Raw genomic sequence first — 27,106 nt, 5'->3', positions numbered from 1 at the left:
CATATGTTTGAAGAAGAGATGATCACAGATTAATTTATTTCAGGTTCAAATTGAAAAAAAAAAAGAAGAAAACATTTAGACCCCCTTTTTTCTTATTAGAAACAGTGCTCTTATGATCCAGGTTTTACTACTTATATACCAAGGAGTGAAGCTGTCCTTAAAAGGTTTATCACAGGAGAGGCAGAAAAAAAGAATGAGCTTCTAACCTTGTCATTCTGGTTAGTAGTTTTTTGCTGTAACTTTTTTTTTTTAAATAGGATGCATGAAACACTTGTGAAGTATTAGAATAAAATGCAAGTTCAATTAGCATGTAAGCAGCCAAACTTGGAATACAGGTTTTAATAGCAACTACTGCAGAGCAGCAACTAGAATCTAAATAGCACAAAATACAGCAAGAAGGACAAATGACAAATTCTATCACTGCTGATGTTAATCAGGAAATAAAGTGCCTTCTAGTAGTCGCTCCACAAAGTGACTGCAACTGGGCAGGAAATAGTTCTAATGCTGAAATATGTCCTAGTTCAGATGTCAAAGACTACAATGAAGTTTGCAGGCTGATTGGCAGCTCTTGTTAAAAATGAAACCCCCATGCTTATTTTACACAGGTCAACAAAACTTGTCAGAAAACAGATGTACCCTGGAACCTTTGGGAATTGCAGAATTTTTATCATTGAAATCGCTAATCCACTTTCTTGCATAACGTTCACTTTTAATTAACAGTGAATGTTGAGCTCATGTCTTCATTTAGCATATTTTCCCACAAACAGATTTTGCTCACATTTCAAATTCATAAGGCCTATATACTTGTTTATGGAGGTTTGTTGTTGTTCAGCTGTTATAAGAGAACACTGAACAATTCACAAGTTTCATGCTTCCTGATGTCTAAAGTGTCTAATGAGGAGATCTGATATATCTAATCACCAAGGGTTCGACGTGCTGCTTTAGTTGCTCGAGATGCTCTAATATGTTCTTCTTTGTGATGATCCCCAAGACAATCCTGAAACAGATCATGTTATGCTAATAACTGTGTGTGAAATCAAACAAAAGAGCTCCAGTCATAATGAAAGAAGTTTAGGGGGGAAAGTAAAACGAAAACATGGACTGCAGAAATGCTAATAATGGGAAGGTTAACTGAAAAAGGGTTTGAAGGCCACTGCATCTTCTCTCAATGCATATTAAACTTAAGATATAGACACATGTTGCGCACTGACATCTAGATGTTTTACCATTATTACAACCAATCTTTCCACATTTCCTGCCATTACAAATATGAAATGCAAGAACAAGCTTAACTTTTACTCCTACAGATGCACATTTTACCTTCTTAAAAACATCTGATGGTCAAAATATTAAGCCTGCCTCTGTCTCTATTTTAATCACATTAACAGTCCTTAAGGCAGGCACCTAAATGCTACTCCATACTCCCTATCCCTGAATTCTGCATCTAGAATAAATTAGATCAATATGTTCACATATACTTAGTTTGGGTCTGTTTGTTTAAGCATGAATGGTAGAATGAAAACAGGCAAGAAGGGGAAGACGGGATAAATGTCTTATAAGAATAAAACCAGGGAGTAGCTGAAAACAGCAGATGGACAAGATGTTAAACAGGATGCCAAAAACCCACATTCTGACTCCTCATAGTCCTACTTAGTTTCTTTCCATTACTTTAGATTTCATCTTTACATTTTTCTTACAGGCCATCAGAACTGGAAGCTTTTTAAAAATAATATTAATAATAATAATAAGATTCTTAGCATGCCACACACTGGACCAATACTAAATTCTGCACATGTACAACAATTCCCTGGAATATACACAGCCACGATAAAAAGCAACAGAACAATTAAGATACAAGTGGTATCACCAAAATGCAAAACAAAAACCCCAGAGCTATTCTTTTCCAAACCGCAAATAATTTTAGAGAAACATCCTAGCAAGCTGCTTTTCAAGGTCATGAAAATTAACAAATCTTTTGTAAACCAGCTTCTTAAAAATTAAAGGGTCATATCGTAGTAGACCAACTGAAATCAATGGACTTGCTTAATGGGCCCAATCTGAATATGACTAACACTGGCTATCATCTAAAATGCTTAGAATTGTGTTGGGGGTATTAAAACTGTTTTACTGTTCCAGCTGCTGTGACCTCTTTCCTAGGAAAGGAGATCGAAATTTCCAGTCTGCATACACGTTTCCTTGCCTGATGCAGTCACATGCAGCAAATATACAAGTCTGCTTAGTGATCTGAATGATTTGGGGGTCTGCCCCAAACTGACAAGTGGAATGAGATCTGGCCACTGTTAAAATTATCAAACGCAAAGTAACATTAACAAGCTGAAGCAAGAAAACAAATACGGACATTACACAGCTGCAGATTAAGCGCAAGTAACTTTTTGCTATCGTGTTCACTTAATAATTCATTAAGAAATATAATAGAGCAATTTCTACATAGTTAATAATCGCATTGGAAAATGAGGTACTTCCAGTTGTAGCAGCATATTTTGCTACACTTCTACAGAGGGGGCTTCAGGCCTCATCAATGGTTTTAAGTGTTATAAAAACATTTTCTAGGAATGCTATAGTGTACTCAACCCCATACATACATAGCAGTTTAGCTTTCAGGATGCAATCCTACTTACCTGGGTGTAAGTCTCACTTAGCCTAAGGAGACTTACTTTTGAGCATAGTGTTGTTAGTTTAATTTGGGCTGAAGGCAAGTATAAATACTCTCCCCTTAAACTCTATTTAAGGCAGCAAATTTAAGTAGTTTATTGCAAGATCACATAGTGATGTCCAGTCTCTGGAGTCGAATATACATTAATAATCTAAAAATATCAGGCGGTATCCAGCATTGGTCATATTCTGGGTAACCTCATTGCCACTGATTTTAATGAGCTTCTCCAAAATATGGATATCACTCATGATGTATATAGTTTTAAAGTGGAAATTGTTAGTTATTTACAGCTTATTAGCATGTGCTTTGCATGCAAAAAGATCAAATTCTATACTCAGCATCTCCATATAGAACTGGGAGAGGGCAATGTCTGAAATCCTGGAGAGCCACAATATTGCAAAATAAACCACACTGAGTTATATCATTAGTCTGATTCAGTATAAGGCCGCTTCCTAGTCATGCACTTGGCATAAGTAATGTCGTATCAGAGGGAAGACATGTAAATACAACAGAATGGCACCTGTGCTGTAAGCAAGGATTTTCTGTTTCAGAGTGTTGGGAGGTTCATGGAAGCTGATGTGCAAAGTTTCATAACCCTCCAGCACTGATCTCATGCTGCTCACTTGAGTAGGCCACTCCCATTAGCAGTTCCATGTGAAAAGTTACATGTGAACCAGCTCTGAGACCCAGTAGTTTCATGGATCATTCTGAGAAGGCAAGTATGATTAGGCTATGAGATCTAGTCTTATGATATAAAGCAGAAAGGGGGGAATGAGCTCATCATGGGGCTTCAGCTGTTGGGGGCAGACTCATGTTGCTTGCAATATGCAGCCCCCTGCTCATTTGTTTGAAGGGTATACAATCAATTGAAAAGGAGGGAAATCACAACAAGAAGAGTTGCAGAACTAGTGGCAATGTAGCTTTCATTAGCATAACTTAACTGCACAGAGACAATGCAAACTATGATAAAGTTACTAGGGCCATTTTGTGACATGAGGGCTCTTGCAAAATGCAAGAGGGGAGGAGGCACCACCTCCTGGAAAAAACACAAATATGCTGAAGAACTGGGAGTAGTGTTCAGCGTTGTCTTAACTGGAGGCAGAAGTATATACATCCATTCCATATTATGGTTTTAGAAAAAAGCAATATGGAAGCATTCCCATATCTTAAGAACAAAATATAACCCCCCAAAATCATGAATTTCTGTATGTCCCTCTTCTCATGGTAAACCAGTGAGAACAAGAAACCTTCTAGTGTTATGAATTATCCTCAGATGATTCTCAGGACTTATTTTGGGCTGCTAGGAGAAGATAGTGGGAAATTTGCAAATGGCTGTGTTTGCTTTGAAAAAATAAAATAAAATTAGGAGAAAATAACTTATAATTCAACACCCTGCTATGCGGTTGCCTCATGTTTAATACTTGAACAAGTGTTAGGGTGTTAAGACTTCTGAAGGAGCAACAGAACAAAGATAGAAAAATAAGTAATCCCAAACCTTTGTGATACAAATAGCAGTTCCCATCATTGGACTCACCCATTGTGTGTTACAAGGCACTGCCTCAGGCCCAGTTTGCGGAAAATATCAACCACTATCTCCATTGGTGTGTGATCCGTCACAGTAAAAGGGCTCATATCAAGAATGCTTCTCAGCTTCAAAGGTCGAGGGCTTTCTGCTGGAAGTGATGGGGTATGCTGGGCAAAACAGACTCTGGAACTGCCAACAATGCCTTCTTGCTTCTTCCTGGCACTTTCTTTAATCGGGACAATAGAAGACAAATATGTGAAGGAGAATGAATTATTCCCTATGTCTAAAACAGTGGAAACTATATCTAAAAAGAAAAAGAAAGGACTATACATAGTGGTGTTCCTCACGCCCCACCCAACCTAACTACAAAAGATTATTTTCTCTTTTAGTAATCCACGTCATGTTAATTTAATTCAATAATCCTAAATAAGAATAAAGATATTTAATCCTACAAATTGTTCAATTCAGGAAACACACTGTAGCATTTCAAAACACTAAAAAATGATAGAAGGGGGGGGGGTGCAATGTTTCGTTATTAAAATATTTTTAACCTGCCTTTTGACTAAAAGTATCCAAAGCAGCTACCACTAGAAACACTTGAGCACAGTTCAAAGTTGTACCAAATTTTAAAGTTAGCAGGACAGTAATCCTTAATGCAGAAAAAAGAAAGGAAGCTAATTGGGGCAAGCACAAAAGCCTTCCAGAAGAGGGTTGTCTTAGTCCAGAATCTAGAAGGAAGTACAGACAACTCGCAATTTGTGCAAGGGTGAGAAGCCAAGGATTGTGTGTAAAGCTGAAATCGCATATAGCCAGAACAACCCCTGTGCAACCATCCCCACCTTTCTGAAACCAGTGTGCAAAGTGGCGCTTGTGCCCCAGGCAAGGTGGAGAGCTTAAAAGCTCTTTCCATGGTGGGAAAACCTGGAAAACTGTCTACAAGTTGCAAGTCAACAGTAGTGAGCTCCACAGCTTCTGTGCCACAGCACAGCCCATTACTCTTCAGTCAGTGGGGGGTATACAAGGAAAATCATAGAACACAAGTAGGTTCAAAAGAGAGTAATCAGTCCTTGAACTATCTTGGGCCCAGACATTTCAGAATTTAAAAGGTCAAAACTTTAAATTAGTCTTGGGAATAAAGAGGAAGCAAAGTTATATGTGTCCTGCACCACTCAACACTTTAGCATCTGCATTTTGAACCAGCTTCTGTTTCCTAGAAGTGTGGGTGTGTATTCATTCTTGATTTATTCTCCAAACAAACAAGGGGGGGGGGAGGGAAATCCAGCACACACATAGTAATGTTAGAGATAAGAAACAGTGCACAGGTCAAAGTCAAGTGACATGAGAAATGTGGTGGTTCATGTGGCCATAAATTAGTCCAAAATGTTATTTATAACCTTAAAGGTTTAAAATCAGAGTGTAGCTTATCTACATATATTGAGTGTATTAGAGGTCCAATCTAGATGTAACTAAGGCATGAATAATCATGGCTAGGCCTATGTAAACTCCTGGGTACTGCTTCACCTGAATATCCAGGGGTAACAGCAGATGCAGGAGTTCCTCCAAGCTGCAAGCCTGAGTCTTCAAGTTATCCTATCCTTACACTGGATATACTCCTAATCAACAGTGCTTTCATCTTGCCCGGATTAAGTTTCAACTTGTCTGCTCACATTCACTGAAGCATTTCAATGTTTAAATCCACAAAAGTAATGCAAGCAATGCTGCTTCTCCACACAACTATACTGCAAAATTATATTCTTGGTCTTCAAAACTGCCCCCGAGCCATATCTGTGTGACAATCTCTTTGATGGTGGAGTGGGGACACAAAGACATTCATTTTCAATCACAAAGATTCATGTAGCACACCCCTGTTGCAAGAATTAAGTTGTGCATGTCATAAACGTCTAGATATCTAGACTTAAAAGTGGCAGTCTGTAGTAATAAGGTACAAAATAAAATTCACTTGAATATTACTAAGTAATTAATGCTGTGGCATAATTTTGTATCAAATCAGTTCTGGAATTTTATGCCTTTCAAATCTCGGTATGGCAAAAGCTGCAGTAGGTATTTCATTTGGTCTGATTCCCAGTCTCACTGCTCCCAAAGCTACTATGCAGTGCTAGAGCTTCCATATTTGGCTACATGGGACTGTTAAGAAGAAGAGACAGTTCACTGTAGGGTTCTCTTCGTGTGAAAATGGAGAGCCTGGTGCTTCTCTTCAAGGATTACGCCATTTCCACCTCCAAATTCATGTAACCCTCCGATTTCTCCTATGACTGCTCTTGAGCTAATGCTTTCTGGGGGGTATAGGGGAGGACAACACACTCAGAATACAAAAATTCAATTACCTATTGCAATAGTCAAATCTCTCCTTAGAGCAAATCCCACTAGCCTCTGGGACTCTTTGGACATTATAACAGGAAAACCGTTATAGCTGGTTTCATTGATCATATTTTCTATATCATCCACTGTCATATTATCTTGTGTCAACACTGCCAGGGGTGCATCGTTTCTTCGAGGTCTCATGACATCAGCTGCCAATGTTGTGTGGGTAAATTCTTCCTTGGCATCCAAGAAAGGATATCCATTCAGACGAATGTGTGCTTCATAGATACCTTCCCTGCCAAAAGCGTCTCCTACCCACTTGCTTGTCATTACTGCAGCCATGAGGGGCACAATGTATTCTAGCCCACCTGTCAACTCAAATACAATAACCACTAGAGATACAGTCATCCTTGTCACACCACCTGAAAGGGGGGAAAAAGAAAGTTATTGATCAGTATGTCCTTGTGGAATAATGTATCAATGTGGTGTTCCCTGGCCACCTAGATAACATCAGGTGCCCGCCAGGTATTAAGTCAATCACCACAAGACTTCAACATGGAATTAGCAGCACATAAGTTTGAATGTATATTAATGCTACACAAAAATAATAATAATAATAAAATTCACCCAAAGGTATAGTTATCTTAAAGAAGGGGAAATGACAGACTGGGTTTATGATAAAAAAATAATTTAATCCCCAAACTGCAAACTAACATTAGCTGGGAGTAAGTCCCATTGAGCACAACTACTCTTACTTCTGAGAAGATGTGCCCAGAATTTCACTATATTTAAGTTTCAAGATTTAATAATGTGCTTATGTGGTACTGATAATTTCAACAAACAATTTAAATAATAATAATATGCAATCAGATGGTTTACAAAATCAAATTGGAATACAAAAAATGCTGACTTAGCACTGGGAAGGAAAATCGAAACTGACTGATCCTCCTTGTCCACAGCTTCCTCCACCAGAAGGAAGACTTCCGTTACTAGTTTAACATTTTTCCAAAGATGAACTGACTAAAGCCTGTCTGATCATTTACTCAAAATTTAATCTGCCAAAACCAGAAGTGGCAGCACCAGTTGCCAGGAGTCATCTGGTAGTATAGCCAATTTGCAACTCTAAGTTTGTATTCTTAAGGGGCTTTATTATCTTCCACATCATGATTCCCAATGCACAAATGGCTAAATCTATGTTCATATATCAAAGTCAGGGCTGGGAAGCAGCACAAGGATGTTTGTGAATAAGTATTTCAAGGATTACCATACTTTTAATCAATACCAATTCCAATTCACATTCAAACTTTTAGAGATGAGGGCTGGTTTTTAAAAAGTTGTGATTAAATACAGCATTGCATGCCCATAAAATGGGCTTATGGAAACATAGTCATTGTGGTTTTAATTACTGTATCTTTTCAGTACTGTACATGTTTCCAGTTCAAAGCAACATGCTCTTCAAACCCTGGGCATGTCCATTTGTTCTGCTTTATCCCTTTATAACTTGCCTATTTAAGCAGTCGAAAAAGGGACTAATCCCTTTCATTTACTGTGTTCTGATTTAGTTACCTAAGCATGCAGCAGCACCAACCATAGCATAGAGGCCGGGGGTTATACAGTCTGCTCCAACTTCACACCACTCCTTGAAGATAAACCAGTCATGGTGATAATATGCAAGTTGCTCCACAGCGATTCCCACGATTCTCCCAGCTATTGCGCCAATGGCCATACTAGGTATGAACAAACCTGATGGCACCTAAGAGAAAGAGAAAGCCAAGGAAGACTATGACCTTGTAAAGGAAATGTTTCCGCCTTTTAAGCACAGGAATAGGGAACCTATTGCTTATCAGATCTGGACAGCAACAGGTTCCCGATCACTGTTACAGTACATAGACCACCGGGTTGTGTGAAAGATTCCAGAGCCAGAAGCTCCCACAAAGTTTGGATTCAGCTGCCTCTTTCCTCCTCAATAATAATAATAAATTTTATTTATACCCCGCCCTCCCCAGCCAAGGCCGGGCTCAGGGCGGCTAACAAGCAATAATAAAAACAAGTTGAATGAATACAATTTAAAAACAAGATTAAGATACATTAAAACATTATTATGATGGGATGGGAAGTTTACTGAAGAAGTGTGAAAGCCTCCATCTTCCCCACCCTCCATCTTCTAAGCTAACTAAGGCTCTACTGATGTCTGGGAATAATCACTAAACTGTTGAGGTTTCAGGGTAGATACAACATGAGGTGCAGCTGATCCAAGGGCAGTACATTTGGAATGCCATTTTCCGGAAGCAGAACCCAATAGATACAATACAGCTCTATGTAGCCATGCAGACACCTTTAGCAGACTGTAGCATCATCGTTAGCTCTTGGTGGGAAACACTGTCAAAATCCACTTCCTTAATTACACAGATTCTCTTCCCATCCCCTACATGGGGGCAGTCAGTGCTCCAGTATGTTAACCTCCTCCTCACCCCCTGCCCCAGTTCCTCTTTTCACTGCAGTATATCAGAGCCAGTGCATTACTGAAGCATACTTTCCCACGGAGGCTACCACAGCTGGCAACAATCTTTCTACTGAATAGCCAATTGTTTCAAAGACAAAAAAACCCCATGCATTCGAAATATTCTTAAAGTCATATCTAACATTACATCAAGTCTGCACTGCTTGTTATTTCTTCAAGTTCCTAGAAACCAGCACACACATCTAAATCTGGTTTCCTTCTAGATGATGCAGCCTACAATCCAAAATAGTACATGAACCCTATAGCATACTGTAATTTGACTTTAGCGCAATGCTTGTCCATGCATCTAACTAGGCCTTCCAAAACCTGGAATATACTGTATTTAGTTTTAATCTTATTAGCCAATGAACGAACTAATGCAAACATGGAAGATATGTGCAATGTCTTCTGAACATCAACAACCATTCTTGCTGGAGTTCAACATTTATAAGCAATAAAGAACTTAGCTTCTGAAAATAGGCCTTTCATCCCACACAATTGTGCAAGAGAACACATCAGTGTTTGTCCTCCTTATTTGGAATCTCCAATTTCAAATTTCAACATGTTTGTATTCCTCACTGAACAAGATATCATTTGTCCTTCATACTAAATTAAACTTTGCTGCCTATCTTACTAAAAGGCACATGCAATACATTAAGATAGGCTTTCTCAATAATGTACCAGCTAAGAATAGGGGGGAATGCAATAGAAACCCAATCTTTAATGAAACTTTATTTATATAGTGCTCTTTTCTTCTAATTTGTATCTAACTATATATATATATTAACAGCACAATCCTATGCTTGTCTACTCAGAAGTAAATCCTATTGAGTTCAGTGGGGACTAACTGTCAGGTGTGTATAGGATTGGAGTGTAAGAAAGAGAGAGCTTTGAACATGAAAACAAAAAGGGCAAGGGCCAGAGAAATATTGCTTGTTATATCTTACCTTGATACCGAAGGTGAAGACTGTCATTATAATCTTAAATATAAGGGCTAAACACAGCTGCCATATAGCTGAATACACTCCTGTGCCTGCTGGACGATCAGGAATATCATCTACTATTTTACTGACATTCATGTCATTTCTGTAATCACAAAGGGAGGAAGATTCCAAGGGGCCACAGTCTGTGAAGAGTTCTTTAATAAGCTCACTGGTGTTGACTCTGGTGTATGGATTTGGAAAAGCAATGACAGCGGTTATTGCTGCTACAATAATGACCTCCAGAACTGGGTATTTTCCAAATTTTGTTGATTTGCGTCGACGGCACCAAGCGATGTTTGCACGGATGAAAAATGCTCCCCACAGCCCACCAAATACCCCCAGAAGAATGAATGGCAACAGTTCAAACAGGTACCATGGAGTATGGTATTCAACATAGAAAAGAACTAGGCGACTGTTACCAAAAGGATTGATTGATCTCAACACAAATGCAGCCACCAAAGCAGCAAAAAAAGATCTCCATAAAGTTTTCAGTGGAAAATAATAACTGACCTACAAGAGACAAAAAGAGAATAAATAATACAAATGGATCTATTGTGCAAATCTGCTCATTTCACTAAGCTTATAACAGGTAAGGGAAACTGTGTATTATCAACACCAGCAGCTAATGCTGAATGCTACTTTGTGCTTTGTAATAATACAGACATCACTTCAAGCATTGAGAGAAATGACTGACATTAAAATATTTTAAACTAGAGCAATGTTTTGGAAGTCAGGATAATGGGTTAGTCATGCACAGATTCTGCACCAATTTCTGCAGACAAATATGGCAGATACAGGATAAGCCTGACCTGAAGCAGTTTCACTATTGCTTAACTGTATGGCAAGCCCAAGAACTGTCCACAAAGCAGCCCATATTACCAAAGTTACAGAAAACAGCTTAGTGGTGTCACAGTAAAGATATTGCAAGCTAAGGTGCATGAAAAACCACATAACTGCTACATCATGAGCTGGATTCTGTCAACCCATGCATGTCTGCACCACTTCGACGCATCTGGAATGCGCTATCAAGTTCACACCAAGCACTGCCAGCAATGAGTAGAGCTTCAGTGAAGACAGGAAGAATGGAAACATTACATGCAGAGAATTTCTGAGGAGCTTCTGGCTGTTTAGGAATAACAGCAATAAATAGCTACTTGCCTAGTACTCTTTGACAAGTAGAATTTGGCTCAGGTGACTAGGCAAAGGAAATTTTATAAATCAGAAAGGTTATTCTTTCTTTTTGTGGAAATGCCATAAATGGCGAACATCAGGTTTAGGCAGTGAATCTAATAGTATCTTTTGTTGGCTAGTAGTAACTTCTGGTCACCTTATTTGCAAGGGTTGTACTACAAAGTTAAATTTATCTCTATTTACCACCAAATAGCCCTGCAATGAGTACACACTGAGTGAAACTGTGCTAAGCTTAAACCTGCATTGTTATGTACGTAGAGAGACTAAGTTTGAGTGGGTCATGTAAGATTACAGTAATAACGGAATACACTTTTTTTTCAGAGATTTTTATACATACTTCTTCTAGGCTGAAAAGGACTCCACCAATGGGGGCACCAAAGGCTACTGATACGCCCGCTGCTGAAGCAGCTGATAATACCTGTAAAAAGGATTACATAGCTTTAGACTGTTTGAAATAAAATCTCAAATGTAAATAGTTCACTGTTATGACTTATCCACAAACACTGGGCATATATAAACACCATAGCAGCAAAAACCATATTTCATAACTGATTGGGATCATGTGGCTTCTTCTTAACTTAAGATTGGGGGGTGTTGCTTTCTCTAAGCTAGTCACAACTGGCCATGTGTTCAAAAGCCACTTTCCCCAAGACCAATTCTAGAATTCAGAGAATATAATTTAGGAAGAGCTCTATTATCTGACCAAATGTGTTTTTAAGAATGTGCTCCCGAGGAAGGGAAGACTGTGGCACTGGAATCCGAGAGCCTGATCTTATGCACTCACATAGTTATGATATATATGTGCCAAAAAATGTGGCATACTTGTCAAATTGTGTTCCAATTTTTTTTTGGGGGGGGGATCTATTTAAGGCCCCTTGCTGCACACTTTTGCAAGAGCAAATTTATACCAGCAGCACTGAAGGCACAGGTTGCTGAACCCTCTTTGCATCAATGAAAGGCCCTTGTGCCACATGCAGGCCTTTCCTTAGAACCAGATTACACCATTGGGATGAGGCAGCCATTGGGACCCAATCCTATGCTCTTGCCACTGCAGAACAGCAGACAGCACTGGGCCCTGGGGTTCATACTGCCAATTTATTACAAATATGAGAGCAGCGCAAAATTATACATGAGGTAAGACCCTGAACAATTTCAAAACATCAGTATTTCTAGAATTAACCTCATTTTTCTCTGTAGCTTACTACTTTATTCAATTAAGAAAAACAGCAATTATTTTAGCCGCAATTATTTAACTGCAATAGGATTAATAAACATGTTTATTCACTACTTCCTTTTCATAAGAATGAATTATTATAAATGTATAATTTTATAAGAAAGACACACCTCCCTTTTTTTTGCTTCATTTGTGCTATACTTCGGAAAGAGGTAGGAAAAGATATTTCCACAGCAACAGGCAACATGTACTAGAGGACCCTCTTTTCCTAAACTCAAACCTGAGGCTACAGCCAAGACTAAAGTGATTGTTTTTATCATCAAGGTCCACTTGCCCAGGTATCCTCTAATGATGAAGCCACTCAATATAGTTTTGATCTAGAATAGAAAAGAAATAGACATTAAAATAATAATTTAGGCTTTTCATGAAAATTTTGAACACATATCTCAGAAAACATAACTTGTTCAAAACTTAAATTACACAGCTGCTGGAACAAAAATAACCACTCTAAATTCTCAAATCCATTTTTTTTAAAAGTCTTTTAAAAGACTGAAATATATTAGTCTGTGATCCTGCACAACTACCACAAATACACAGGTATTTATATATTCAGATGCTTATATTATATTAAACTTTCTGCATGGAATTTATTCACTCAAAATATAATTAAGTGTGCAAGTTTGACAAAATAAAATTAATTTCCACAGCTCTTTTAACTTCTTTTCTATATATAGTCCTAGATTTATTTCCCCCCTGTTTTGGCTGTTTCACTTTGTGCTATCACCTGTATCAGCTATATAACCTAATATAAATGTTATAGGTGGCATAGGCAAAATATTAGCTGTCATAAGTGGTCATCGTATTTCTTCCACTCTGTTTCAGATCTATCTCCAACATCCAAAAGGAACTCCCAGGGGTCATAGAACTGCAGCCTTAAATACACAAATTAAGTCCTGAACCACAATCAGAGTCCCAATACTTTATTTTGTACATTATTATTTATAAACATGTAGTAAGTTCTATGTGACAGCATTCCTCTCTTTACCAGCTTTCCTTAAACACTTTTAAGGATAATTGTAATGGAAAGCCTACCTCTGGAATCCCAGAGCCACATGCATAAGGTGCAAACACCTTCACCAAAGAAACGGCTAGGAAAGCAAAGCTCAAGGCCCAGAAAATATACATGATGTAGTTCATAATGTAGGAGCCTGGGCCCTGAAAGAAAGCAAACAGAACAGTTAACAAATTTGAGTTAGCTACCACATAGTAACTTAATTTGCAGTGAGTTTTGACACAAAATGTATTTTCTTTTTAAGCCAAGCAACTACTGTACAGCAAACAGGATAGGGTGAGGTGGTCATTGGCTATAGTACAAGCCTACATGTCAGCACTCTTCTCCCATAATGCCAACAAGTGATTAAAGCAGAGGTGGAGAACCTGTGCCCCCCCCACCCCAAACTTGCTGGGCTGCAGCTCTCATCATTCGTGGTCCTGGCTGGCTGGTCCTGGTGGAAGTTGTCACAGGTTCCCGCCCCCTGCATTATGGGCTCACCCTGAAGCTCAAGGTCTTTTTCAAACACATATAATAGATTGTGCAAAAAAAGAGCATCAGCAGCAGTTAAATGGCAGCCAAACATTTAGGATATTTTCATACTGTCAGGAGTTTCTGCACCTACAGCTTTCACTAAGTCAGTTTTGTAATTTCATCGAAATATTCTCATGCATACATGTTTCGGACTGCTGAATTTCTGAAAAATGTCAAAAACCCCCCACTCCCACTCTCCATACCCATCAGCATACGCACAAGGCATTGAAATGTTCTCTGGACATAGGATGCTCCTTAATCTTCAGTTATATGTTAAATTATTACCATTTCTGTTTTTGCATAAAATACCATCTGCCGGCATTCACAGACAGGTTAAGTCAGTGAACAAAGGACAGTGAAGAAAAGTTGAGGAGCTATACTTGCCTCTGCTTGACCAATTATTAGTTCTGCCCATGTTTTCCATAGAGGACATTTGTCTCGCTCTTCAAATGTTGTTTCATTTGAGGCCCAGCAACACTGTTCATGGTTGAACCACAGGGCACTAAGACAAATGCCTTCCTTTAAATCAGTCATCCAGTCTGCAGCAATATCTATCAACCCAGCCAATGCACCTATTTCAGTAAGAGAGATAGCAGAGAAGTTTCAGAGCGCATAAGTAGACAAAATCACCATCAATTCACGCAGGATGTAATAAAAACTCAATGTGTTCAAAAACAGCCCTAGCTGAGATTACTCTTCTTCAAAATGTAGAAGATTAATGTTAACAAAATCAATCACTTCACCCGGAATGCCAACATAACATAAATGGTGTCATTAATTTTGAAATGTCCCATAGAGTTTTACATTACTGACTTGGGGATATTTTTTCTTCACACTTTTCAAGATTAAATCTGTAGGGTGAAGTCACTGATAACCTGATCTTGACAAGATAGGCATGCACAGCCCTCAGGAGCTCATCTTGAAATGCTTAACAGTGTCTAGGGAGTTGGATATTAATCACATTTCTTCTTTAATAATAATAAATAATAATGTGTATCTGAAGAAGTGTGCATGCACACGAAAGCTCATACCAAGAACTGACTTAGTTGGTCTTTAAGGTGCTACTGGAAGGAATTTTTTTTGTTTTAATAAATAATAAGAATGTTATTTCTACCCCACCCATCTGGCTGAGTTTCCCCAGCCACTCCGGGCAGCTTACAACTTATCTAAAAACATAATAAAAACATCAATCCTTAAAAACTTCTCTAAACAGGGCTGCCTTCAGTTGTATTATACATAGCTGTCAATGTTTCCCAATTTTTAAGGGAAATTCCCTTATGCTGAATAGGATTCCTTGCAAGAAAAGGGAAAAGTTGACAGCCATGGTCTTATAAAAGTCAGATGGTTGTTTATTTCCTTGACATCTGATTGGAGAGCGTTCCACAGGGTGGGCACGACTACTGAGAAGGCCCTCTGCCTGGTTCCGTGTAACTTCACTTCTCACAGTGAGGGAACCAGCAGAAGACCCTAGGAGGAGGACCTCAGTAGCTGGACTGACAGATGGGGGTGGACACTCCTTTGGGTATACTAGGCAGAGGACGCTTAGGGCTTTAGAGGTCAGCACCAACACTTTGAATTGTGCTCGGAAATGTACTGGGAGCCAGTGAAGATCCTTTAGGACCAGTGTTATATGGTCCTGGCGGCTACTCCCAGTCACCAGTTTAGGTGCTGCATTTGGATTAGCTGCAGTTTCCTAAAGAAATCTGAGTGGTTTGGAGCCCTGCAGAGTTTTACAACTGCTTTGTAAGCAGCACTTAAAAGTAGTTTCCCCATTTTGACATCACAGAAAACTGTGGTTTAAGAAACCAGGACATCTCCTCTGAAGCTCAACATATGGAAAGGGAAAGGATGGGAGGGGGAGGGGACTCAAGCTCATTGCTTGCTCATACTCCAACAATCCATATTTTGTTGGATTGGGAGTGTTGCATAAGGACCAGGCCATAATCTAAAGAGGATGTTTCTCAAAAGCTTTAATAAAACATTCTTTACTCAGTCTTTTAGTTCGAAAAAAATAAAACTTTATAACCAGCTTGACTTGTTTTGTACAAGGAAGGAAAATTTCCTTGTTTCCTGCATGTATGCTAATATTTAACTTGGCAGGGCAACCAAAGAACACCAAGATCTTCAAATGTTTCATACTCTATAATACTCCAATATTTGATGTTGCACTCAGGAAGTCAATGGACATTCAGCAGAAGAAAAAGAATACAGGATGCAGGTCAAAATCATTCATCTAGGTGAAGTGAGAAGAGACACAAAATGGTCTGGAGTCTTGGGTTAGAAGAGTGACATATCCATGATTTACTGCACGCCTTACTGCACTGATCATAGCTTTCACCTTTATTGTTGCCTCCCATAGTGTAGATTGCCAATATTATAAGTGATCAGAGGTGAGGGTTGCACTCCTGTACCCACTGTCTGCAAGTTAGCCCCCGCTGAACTAAATATAGACTTATGTCTGAGTATACATACATATATGATTGCACTGTAAATATCACAAATTTCACCAGGGGTTCTACAAAAACTAGACAGCTCCTTCAAGTTGTCCCTACCTGATGCTAATCCAGTTAGTGTCACAACTAGCCATCCTGACCATGCATCATACAAACTCTTTGTCATCTCCCAGGCCGATTCTTTCTTCTTGCTATTGATCTGTAGAAACAAAATATTACCTGGTATATTACAAATCTTTATTCGATTAACAAATTATACGACAAGTTTGTGTTCTGCTGCTGAGCTAAGGCCCAGTTCTCAATTGTGTGGGACAGGATCCTGAACCTTGTCATGTTCTAATGCCAATTATAAAATGCTTTTTCAAGTTGTCAATCTGTCACCAGCTGTCAGATGTTGGAGAAGTCAAACCCTTTGGCTACCAATGATGTCCTTAGACCTTTTGCTCCAAGGCTGAGGCCATTCACTCCCTAAGCAAAATTCTACCTTTCCTGTTCATCCCCCCCCCCACTGTTCCTACTGTGTTGTCCCCCGCCCCCAGCAACAGCTGGATATAGAGGGAGGCAAGGGTTCCTACTTCTTATGCTCAGAAGAACACTCAAGAGAATAGAAATTTTTAAAAAATGATCCAGCAATGAATCATTCCAGTGTCAGTTACTACTGTGACTCAAAATCCAATTTGCACCAACACACTACAGATGACACCTCTCCTATACATTTATATAAATAACCATTAACCTGATCAAACAGTATGTAAAAGCAACGTTGTTGTTGTTTAAAAAGCAGTGCCCTAGAGTTTTTACCCGTCTGTGTCTTTCTCTGTCCTTGCACTTCTCTCGCACCCAATCAATGGTGTGGAAGTCATCGTATGTTCCAACCCCAGGAATGGGCTCATCCAAGAGGTCCAGTAAATGTGTAGTACTGTTAATGCTTCCTCCATTTGTCATTGTATAATGAGTTCCTGCTGTGGAAAGAGAATTATTTATTTTAGTTTCTGTACAAGAAGATAACTATCTATTTAACTTATGGCTGCCGACATTCTAAACTTAAATCAAATAAAATTCTTATTATATCATAGTCTGGATCTGAGATGATACAGCACACTGCTCATCAGGAAAAATCCTGTGGGCTCATCCACGATTCAATGGCTGTATCAAGAGCATCTCAAACTTATGTATCTACAACATACCTCTTTCAACTGTCTATATAAGGCTTACTCTACTACTACTATTACTATTTCTTAAATTTCTATACTGCCCTTTATCCAAAGATCACAGGGCAGTTGACAATATAAAAACATAAAAAGGCCTAGGCCTTTCAACTGTTAAATATAATATCTGTATCTACAGTGCATGAACTGCCTTTTTTCACTGCTACAGAAAATGGGTTTCTACACTAGCTCCATCTGTGCACATCTCCACTCCATATGCCTCCCCAATGTCCCTATATTTGGCAGCAATGCAGGTAAGAAAGCATTTACCATGTCACCTGTGGTGAATGTATGCCTCTAGGAACCCATACACACACCCAATTCCCAGTTAAGCTTCTTTTTGGTAGAAGAAAGCATGCAAGGCACAAACCCCTGCTATGTTCTCACACCTGGGAAAATACCTCAAAGCTAACTTCCTGCACTTATTCTTTCTCCCTCCTGGACTTACAAAAAGAATGTAGTTGCTACTAGTGTTGGGTCACTATACAAGCTTTACCAAATACTGCCCATTATAGTTCCTTCCATGTCTTCTGGAAGCATGGGGCAGGAATGAAGAAGAGCCCTGGTAGTCAGAATAGGGAGGAATCAGGAAAACACATGTCTGTGTTCATATTACTAATTTCTACTGTTGTAAAGATTTGCCATGCCAAATTAACCCACAGTATGAATCTAACATGAGACAAGCTCTGCCTCGGCCACATCACCATAGTTTCAATGTTCAGCAACTAGATATCATCTAGATTAAATGGGTCTATTTTCTGCATGGTTGTCTGGAAAAACCTGAACTCCAGATTCATTCTCAAGCAGACTGAGATGCCGAGTCCCCACTCACTTAACAGAACACCTTCACAACTTACTGAGGAGACAACAAGGAGAACTTCCAGGAATACTGCAACAAGGATTGAACACTTAAAGTGCATGTTTGCTAGCCTCTTAGTATGCTGGAAATAATGGGAAATATAGTTCCCATCTCCCTGGCCACTGCCACACATGCTTGACCCATACCCTTCTATAAAGTGTGTTGTGGTGGTGAGGGTTGGTATGAACACTGTGGCAGGAACTGGAGGCAAATTACTTATTCATTTCACATCAGCAATAACTCTGGAGAGTCAGGTGTCTGATCCCAAATACAGTGATACCTCGAGTTACAAACGTCTCAGGTTACAAATGCTTCAGGTTACAAACTCCACTAACCTGGAAGAGTTACCTGGAGTTGAGAACTTTGCCCCAGGATGAGAACGGAAATTGTGTGCCCGCAGTGCAGCGGCAGCAAGAGGCCCCATTAGCGAAAGCATTCCTCTAGTTAAGAACAGTTTCAGGTTAAGAACGGACCTCCAGAACGAATTAAGTTGTAACTAGAGCTATCACTGTGGATTTGTAGTGCCTAAAATTTGGTCTCTGAAGCCCCATTTCAGAGTTCACCTCAACCCTGACTGACAGCTGTAATCAATCTGTAAATGATATCACAAGGTCAAAAGAAATGGCTGTAAACACCTCAAAATATATGTTTTAAATAAACAGAATGGGTGTACAAATTTTCAGAAAAACATATTCATGTAGACTAAAAACACTAATCATTATGATCAGGCTGCAAATGGCAGAATTGTAACCCTGTAACAAGCAGTGTTTTCTTTGAACAAATGAGATCTATAAACAGATTTAGACATCTGTTGCAAGAGAGACTTGGATAGCTGGTCAAAATTGAAACTTTCATTGTTAGGTCGAATAGCTGCTATTAAGATGAATGTATTGCCAAAAATGTTGTTTTTGTTTCAGACATTGCAGATTGTAGATAAAACGGAGTGCTTCCGGAAGTGGCAGAAAGATATCTCCAAATTTGTCTGGCAGGGCAAAAAGCCCAGAATTAAGTTTAAGATACTAACGGACGCAAAAGAAAGAGGGGGCTTTGCCCTGCCAGACTTAAAGTTGTACTATGAAGCCGCAGCTTTCTGCTGGCTAAAAGACTGGCTACTTCTGGAGGACACTGACGTGCTGGATTTGGAAGGTTTTAACAATGCATTTGGATGGCATGCATATTTATGGTATGATAAGGTTAAGATTAACAAGGTCTTTAAGAACCATATTGTCAGAAAAGCAATATTTAATGTCTGGACAAGATACAAAGACTTATTAGAGAACAAAACACCGAGGTGGCTGTCACCTTTGGAGGCTAAGGCCCGAAAAAGACCCAATATGGAGGCCAATTGGCCAAAATATTGGGAAATACTAGAAAGGGATGGAGACAATTGGAAACTGCAGAGTTTAGAGAAAATGAAAGACAAAGTGCGAGACTGGTTACACTATGCTCAGATTAAAGAAGTGTTTAAGATTGATAAAAAGTTAGGATTCCAAGTGGAGAAATCGAAACTGGAAACAGAACTGTTAGAACCTAAGACTAAGGTACTTTCAAAAATGTATAACTTGCTGCTGAAATGGAACACACAAGACGAATTGGTTAAATCGGCCATGATAAAGTGGGCCCAGGATATTGGGCACAACATTATGTTTGAGGACTGGGAAAGGTTATGGACCACCGGGCTGAACTTCACAGCATGTAATGCTCTGAAGGAAAATGTAATGAAAATGATATACAGATGGTACATGACCCCAGTGAAATTGGCTAAAATATACCATTCGTCTGATAACAAATGTTGGAAATGTAAGGAAAATGAAGGAACATTCTTTCACCTCTGGTGGACCTGCCCTAAAGTGAAGGCCTTCTGGGAAATGATATATAATGAGTTAAAAAAGGTATTTAAGTATACCTTCACCAAGAAACCAGAGGCCTTCCTTCTGGGCATGGTCGGCCAGACCGTGTTAAAGAAGGACAGAACATTTTTTATGTATGCTACAACGGCGGCAAGGATACTTATTGCTAAGAGCTGGAAAACCCAAGATCTACCCACACTGGAAGAATGGCAGATGCAGCTGATGGACTATATGCAACTAGCTGAGATGACTGGCAGAATCCGCGACCTGGGAGAGGAGAGAGTTGAAGAAGACTGGAAGAAATTTAAGATTTATTTACAAAAGTATTGTAATTTGGTTGAATCCTAACAAGGAAGCCAGAGCAGAAATAACTGTCTACCATTAAATTATAATTTTTTTATTTGAGTTTAACCTAAATACTGCACTTAAGATTATAAACAAGATGATAATTTGCTTGGAAAAATTCGTTTTTAATGATGAAAGTGGAAGCGGGAGACGTGAGGGAGTCCACAATAGAATGAAAGGATGTTATTAAACCTATTCTGTTTGTTAAATATGTATCTGTAAAAAATCTTAATAAAATTTTTTATAAAAAAAAAAATAGACATCTGTTGCAGTGTCTCAACAGTACTGCATTAAATATGTCCCAGCTATGGCACAGGCACCAATCTTTTCCTGCCACGCATCTCAGTTACTCTGATCTAATGTTCTTACTCTGAGGCAAGTCTCTTCTTCGGTGAAATAATGAGTAACTAATCCAAATATCACATGGAGGAAGTATTTCTCTTTAACAGGTAAATCCTGATTGCTGCTTTCCAGCCAAATGGGATGACTAAGAGCTGCAACAATACAAAATTGCAGCTACTATAAAGCACAAGTCTGGATTCAAAATAATAAATTTCTGAAATACAATTTCTCTTTCCCCCTTACGTTTCAGAATTTTAGCACAAGTGGCATCCACATTTGCAGCACAACTGTAAGTTCTAGAAATATGAATAATTAGGAAAATGTCCATTTAAAAATATTGCTCATGTTTGCAGTTGTTTTAAAACCCAAAGGCAAATGGGTCAATCAGCTTCCACAAACCCCCTCAATTCTATGCACAAACTTATAAGCAGATTATTTTTACTATACTCAAAAAAGATATCAGGGGGATTGAAAAAAGGTTGTCTTATCTCACAATTTGTTTTGGGTTTTTTGTAGTATCACTTATGTAAATATTTCCTCCTATTTCCCTGCATACTCTCCAAGTCCACCCCTCTCCCCCCAAAACCATCCCACACAAATAACTGCCTTCCATTCACCACTATGCTATTAGCAATTCAGTATAGCTTGAGGAATGTTGTGAAAATGTCCTTGGGTCATGGCTACACTATGAAAGTAGGTCACGCTGCAAGTATATTAACTAACAAGTTTCAAGTAACACTTTTTAAAACAGGAGTGAAGAGATATAGTTCAACACCTTCAAAACACTGGGTTATTTCTGTTTTTGACCAACCACAGCTTGCTGTTGTTGTTTTGTCCAAACTGAGCAAGATGTGGGCAATATTTATATGGTTGTTTCAAACAAGCCAACTTAAAACAATGGTTTATAAACCTACCTTGTTTCAACAGGCCATTGTTAAGAATAAACTCAGCTTATAGTTTGGGTGAAATAAACAATGGAAGCGGACTCGCAACAAGGAGAAAGAGAAGTGAAATGGCCAGGAGGCTCGCCTTCATAAGTAATGACAAAGCGCATGCAAGGTTTCATACTTCAAGTGGTGCCCTAAAAGTTAAATAAACCCCCAAGTAATTGCCAGTGTTATAGTCTTTCTAGTTAGGGCAGGTAGAAGCCCAGCTGCTGACGAACAATCAGGAGCCTTAATTTTTGTACCCAAATGCTCCTTGGCAAACCCGCTGTCAATGCTGATCAGCTGATGGGCAGTGACAGCAAGTCTGTTGGAATTAGCTATGCTACAAAAGTCCCCATCAGGATCTCTCTCTAGTGTGCCTACCACTGCTAAAAGCAGGGCCTGAAGTCAGCACCAATTAGCAGACTGGGTTAGTTAAATAAAAAGCTGAGTTGCTGCAGCACATGGATAAATTTTCTGGTGGGATCCCAAAAGAGTAGACCAGCCTAGTAGGGAAGACTGAACAATGTTGAAATGTGACATGCACCCACTTGTAGGGAAAAACTCATCCATTCCTTCTCAAAGGCCAATTAATGGTGGAATTAGAAGTATTGTCTACACTAGATAAATGGAGTATCACTAGAGTACACTAGATACTGGAATAGCAAATAATAATATTAAAATCCACTATTGTAAGCCTGAAAATGTTATAGCTTATTTTTAAAATGCTTATTGAGCTATTAACAATATTTTTTACCTAATATTTACCTAATATTTTTTACCTGATGAGGTCTATGAATATGCCGGCAAGTTGAAACGTGGTGAAAACTCTGGTTTTAATACAGGAATATCATACCTTTCTTTTCAATTTTGGTAAAAACTACAGGTGCATCCTCCTTGACAAGCCTGAATTAAAGTATGCTTTCATTGTTTTGTTGAGTTCTGAGTGTCAGGGCAAAAGATATTAAGATAATTCTGCCCCACTAAAGTATATGGTAGCAAGCATTGGCAAAATAATGTAGTGCATGGGCAATTTAAATTTTGAAGCCAAATTTCACCAGCACTATAATGTTAGCAGAGGGAGACATGTAATGGATGCTAAGATACTGTTAAGTTGTGGGCGAACATAGCAGACGACACAGTGATTCTTCAAACAGCTCTTCTTTATTCAGATGTCAGAACAGAACTAAACTGAGGAGCTCAGTCAGCCTGCTTATATAGAGCTCCAGAACAATGTAACTGTTGCCATTTTCTAAAACTATCCAATCACAGAACGTCACTTTTCAATCCTTCATTTGCATACAAAACTATCCAATCACTGGACGTCACTTTTCGATCCTTCATTTGCATAACTATCTACAGTATCCCCCTGCTGGCCCAGGGTGAGAACTTCAGTACATAACAGATACTTATTCATTTTGTTATGGAAAATGGTAGTGTGGTGTGCTGACTAGACAAGGATTTACCATCCTTTGAGGGATAATTCACACATTTGGAAATGTGGGAAAAATGTGGACACCACCCACCTCATCTCACAATGACACAGCATGCAACTGTCAAACCATAAAAAATTATTTCTTTCAATGTTCAAAAATATGATGTTCTGCAGTTACTGTTTTGTAAACTACTCGTAGATTTTAAAAAATAATAATAAAGCACTATATAAATTTAGTTAAATAAAAATAAAACAAACATAGGATTTAGCCCAAATGATGTGCACGTTTTTGCTATAATACTGTGAAATGCAACTGAATCTGCTGTATGCAGCTATCTGAACAGGTTGAAGTGCAGTGTACAATTTGGGTATGAATGGAAGCACATGTATAATAGAGAACTTCCCATTATATTATAATATTATCTTAAGGTTAACAGAACCTAATATTTTAATACAGGGTAATTCACTGATTTATTTTTAAGAAATTCTGCTAGTTAAGGCACTTCCTAGCTCATGTTTATTTTCATTTTGGTTATAGCCTGCCCTAAACCTTTTGATTTGCAGGTTGCTATTATTTATACATTCAAAACTATTAGTGTGACAAATAATATTTTAAAAATAATAAAAAGAAAACCATCTAGATCAGTTTTAAAGCAACTAGGTCACAACCACATTTGGAACAGCTTTTCTAGAACATGTGTTGCATACATAACCAAATCAGCACATAATCTCAGCCTCTAGCATAAGATGACACTACCAAAACATTTATAAATCCAAATAACTGAGAATGCAGAAGATATATTTCCATTTACCCTATGAACAACCCAATGCTTCTATGCAATCAAACTGCATAAGCAGTTTTCATTAAGAATTCTCCCCCTGATTTTGTTTTGTTCTTCGACTGTAGAAGCAATGGGGATGTAATTCGATTTTAAAGTAACTGTAGAATGTCAGTAGAATAGGATAGAATGGATTCTGACATATAGTACTGTGGCAAGAGAAAAACAGTACAAAGGCAAACTAAAGGAACCTGAGATCATGCATTCAATGCATCATTTATATTTAATAACTGAAGATTGCCATTCATGTCTACCAACTGTTAAGATGAAACTTGTACAAGCCATTATTTTAGACTCAGAGAAGGTGGTGCAGAAAACCCTGGCACTGCTAGTGTCCCCAAAAAGCAAAGGACAGTCTTCCCTATGATTAAGCATGCCAGTACAAGAGAGACCAAAGAACAGTATTAGAAGAGCATACAGCTCCTTACAAACCATAATTATTCTTTCCCATATTCTTTGGGCAGTCAGCAGTTCACTGAATTTGGCTTTTAAACACTATTCATTATACAGTTTAATGAAGAAACAGATTCAGGTATACCTTTTAGTCTATTGCTGCAAATACTCAGAGTCTTGAAGTACCACAATGTCCTTTGTTCATTTTAATTAGAGAAATCCTTTAACATCAACTAAATACACTTTCACATCAGGTAAGTCAATAACCACTACAGGGAGACAGTTAGCTTCAACCATTAGCATTTGCTCCTTAGTATGGATGTACCAACAGGTCATTGGTATAATGTTTGGAATATACGACGAATGTCTAGCAACTAATGCAAGACTGTAACCTGCAAGAACTGGTAGCTCCATTAGCTTTGTAAAGGCTAATCATGCCTGCTGAAAATATATTGCAAAACCAACATAATCTAGCCTTGACTTATAAGAATCATTGGGATCAACAAAAGAAGCAATTTAAAGAGCACAAAAGAATTTTGTGTAACATAGATGTTAATCTCCAGATATAAGTGCAATACTGGGTATACAGTAACAGATCCAGGTGCATCCAAAGAAAAGGCCTTCCCACCCTTCCAGCTGAGGAACCGGATTTCTCTCCACCCATAAGCACTTTATACAGACATGAGTTTTATGACACTGCTTTTAATTTCTTATGCCACCTGCAAAAGCTGAAATACAAGACATTTCCTGGTTCTTTTCCAAAGACACTTATTTGAATAGATATATATATTATAACTTGCTTTGAAGGGCCATTTTTATAACTTCCCATTTCTTATTTTAATATCCATGTGACATTCACATGAACAACCTATTTAAGAAGTTGCTCAATAAAGGTATAATTTTGCCAGTTGTGTTAGGCTTTAATTTGAACCTTTGCAGGAAAGCTAATGAAGTGACTTATTTTTAATAGACATGGAATAACCAGTATAACCAGGAATAAAAGTATTCTTATTTTGAAAAGCCTACACAAATGTTTAGAAAGCTGATGAGAGTTTTAATCCATTTTCAGTCTATTATTATTTTAAGTTTTCCAGAGTCTTAAATTATTGTTGTCAATATTATTGCTTTGTCTTTTTTGGTGAACCGCTTTGAGTTTTTTTACAATCAAGCCGTTTATAAATTTTAAGAAATACATAAGGAATAAACAAAGCTTCATTGAATTTTTCACTTCAAATTTGTGACAAAATTGCTGAATATAGTTAAGATTACTATAAAAAAAAAAAACTTGAACTGGAGCTTCCTGGATGCCTTCTTTTCTTACTAACACTCCCTAAAATGCCACCTGCCACGTTTACACTCCCTAAGAAGATCAGTTTCCTTAAAGCCTGTGTAAAGTTGCATACATGTTGTGCCAATCAGAGCCTTCTATAAGAAAAATGTGCTCAGTAGAGAAACACAGAGGACCTGACTGTGAGTGAATCATAAGATGGAATTTCTGACTTCAGATTTATGTTCTACTCACTTAAGGCAGGCTGCTTCTGTGCCTCACTGCAAAATTAATACACCTCAACAATCTGAAAGCTGTCCTCTTTATACATGTTGAATGCACCAGATCAGCACTTTGGGCACCTCAAAACCCCTTTGCCAAAAAAACAATCACGAAGCCCCATTCTATGCATATTACTCAGAAGTAAGTTTCACTGGGGGAAGGACCATAGCCAAGTGGTACAGCATCTGCTTTGCATGCAGAAGGTCCCAGGTTCAATCCCTGGCATCTCCTGGTAGGGTTGGGATAGAATCTTGTCTGAAATCTTGGACAGCAACTACCAGCCAGTAATAATAATAATAATGAGCTAGATGGACAAATTATCTTCCTGTGCTCTCATTATGTTCAATGGCACTTATTCCCAAGGAAGTGAGCAAAGACTATAAGCTTAGTTTCAAAGAACATTTTTTGAAAATGGCCCATATCAGTGTGTATATATAAAATTGTACAAGAGTACTTATTGAAATAATTATTTAAAAACCTCATCAATTCAACATTTGGCAACCTATCCCAAGCCCAAACAAGCTTCTATGGCACACAACCACAATATGATTAATTTATCACAGAAGTAACATAGTTGAAGACCAGCTCCAAGACTTAATTGTACAAAGCGACAGACATCTTAGCTTCTGATATTTCAAGAAAAAACCTTAGAGAGGATTATGTACAAAGTGGCGCATGTTGAAGTAGTTACAACAATGCTGACTGGACAAACCCTTGCCTTGCTTACTTTTCTTCAGTAATGAAATCTAGTGCACAAAGACGAATTTGCCACAAATGCATTAAAATGTACTTTATGGAGATAAAGCTATTTCTTAAAATGTATTTTTATTAAAGATTTCCTGGTTTACAAAAGTATGTGCAATGTCTCTTTTTTCAAGTTACATTTTCTACAGATCAGTTTCATTTGTCGAGACATTAGTGTTACATTAGGAAGAAAAGGGGGTAAAGAGGTG

The 27,106-nt window shown here is 38.3% G+C and overlaps 1 protein-coding gene across 9 annotated transcripts in view; it reads right to left on the bottom strand.

Annotated features, from left to right (window-relative positions):
* Nucleotides 1-27,106, bottom strand: part of CLCN3 (chloride voltage-gated channel 3) — a 44,675-nt gene that overhangs the window by 4,300 nt on the left and 13,269 nt on the right. For 4 of the 9 annotated variants that reach the window (XM_081925997.1, XM_081925998.1, XM_081926000.1 and 1 more), the window contains 11 exons: nt 17,209-17,369; nt 16,507-16,606; nt 14,339-14,526; nt 13,462-13,584; nt 12,540-12,746; nt 11,533-11,613; nt 9,969-10,514; nt 8,088-8,274; nt 6,545-6,943; nt 4,209-4,425; nt 922-997 (listed from right to left, as the gene is read on the bottom strand). In XM_081925997.1, coding sequence (XP_081782123.1) covers nt 922-997; nt 4,209-4,425; nt 6,545-6,943; nt 8,088-8,274; nt 9,969-10,514; nt 11,533-11,613; nt 12,540-12,746; nt 13,462-13,584; nt 14,339-14,526; nt 16,507-16,606; nt 17,209-17,369 — 2,285 coding nt within the window. The remainder of the gene's footprint in view (nt 1-921; nt 998-4,208; nt 4,426-6,544; nt 6,944-8,087; nt 8,275-9,968; nt 10,515-11,532; nt 11,614-12,539; nt 12,747-13,461; nt 13,585-14,338; nt 14,527-16,506; nt 16,607-17,208; nt 17,370-27,106) is intronic. The other 5 variants (XM_081925999.1, XM_081926001.1, XM_081926003.1 and 2 more) reach the window with 3 other exon arrangements.

Source organism: Podarcis melisellensis (genome assembly GCF_964234715.1).
Source record: "Podarcis melisellensis genome assembly, chromosome: 9".
Taxonomy (NCBI): domain Eukaryota; kingdom Metazoa; phylum Chordata; class Lepidosauria; order Squamata; family Lacertidae; genus Podarcis; species Podarcis melisellensis.
Note: the sequence above shows the minus strand (reverse complement) of the source record. Positions and strands in the feature narration are given on the sequence as shown.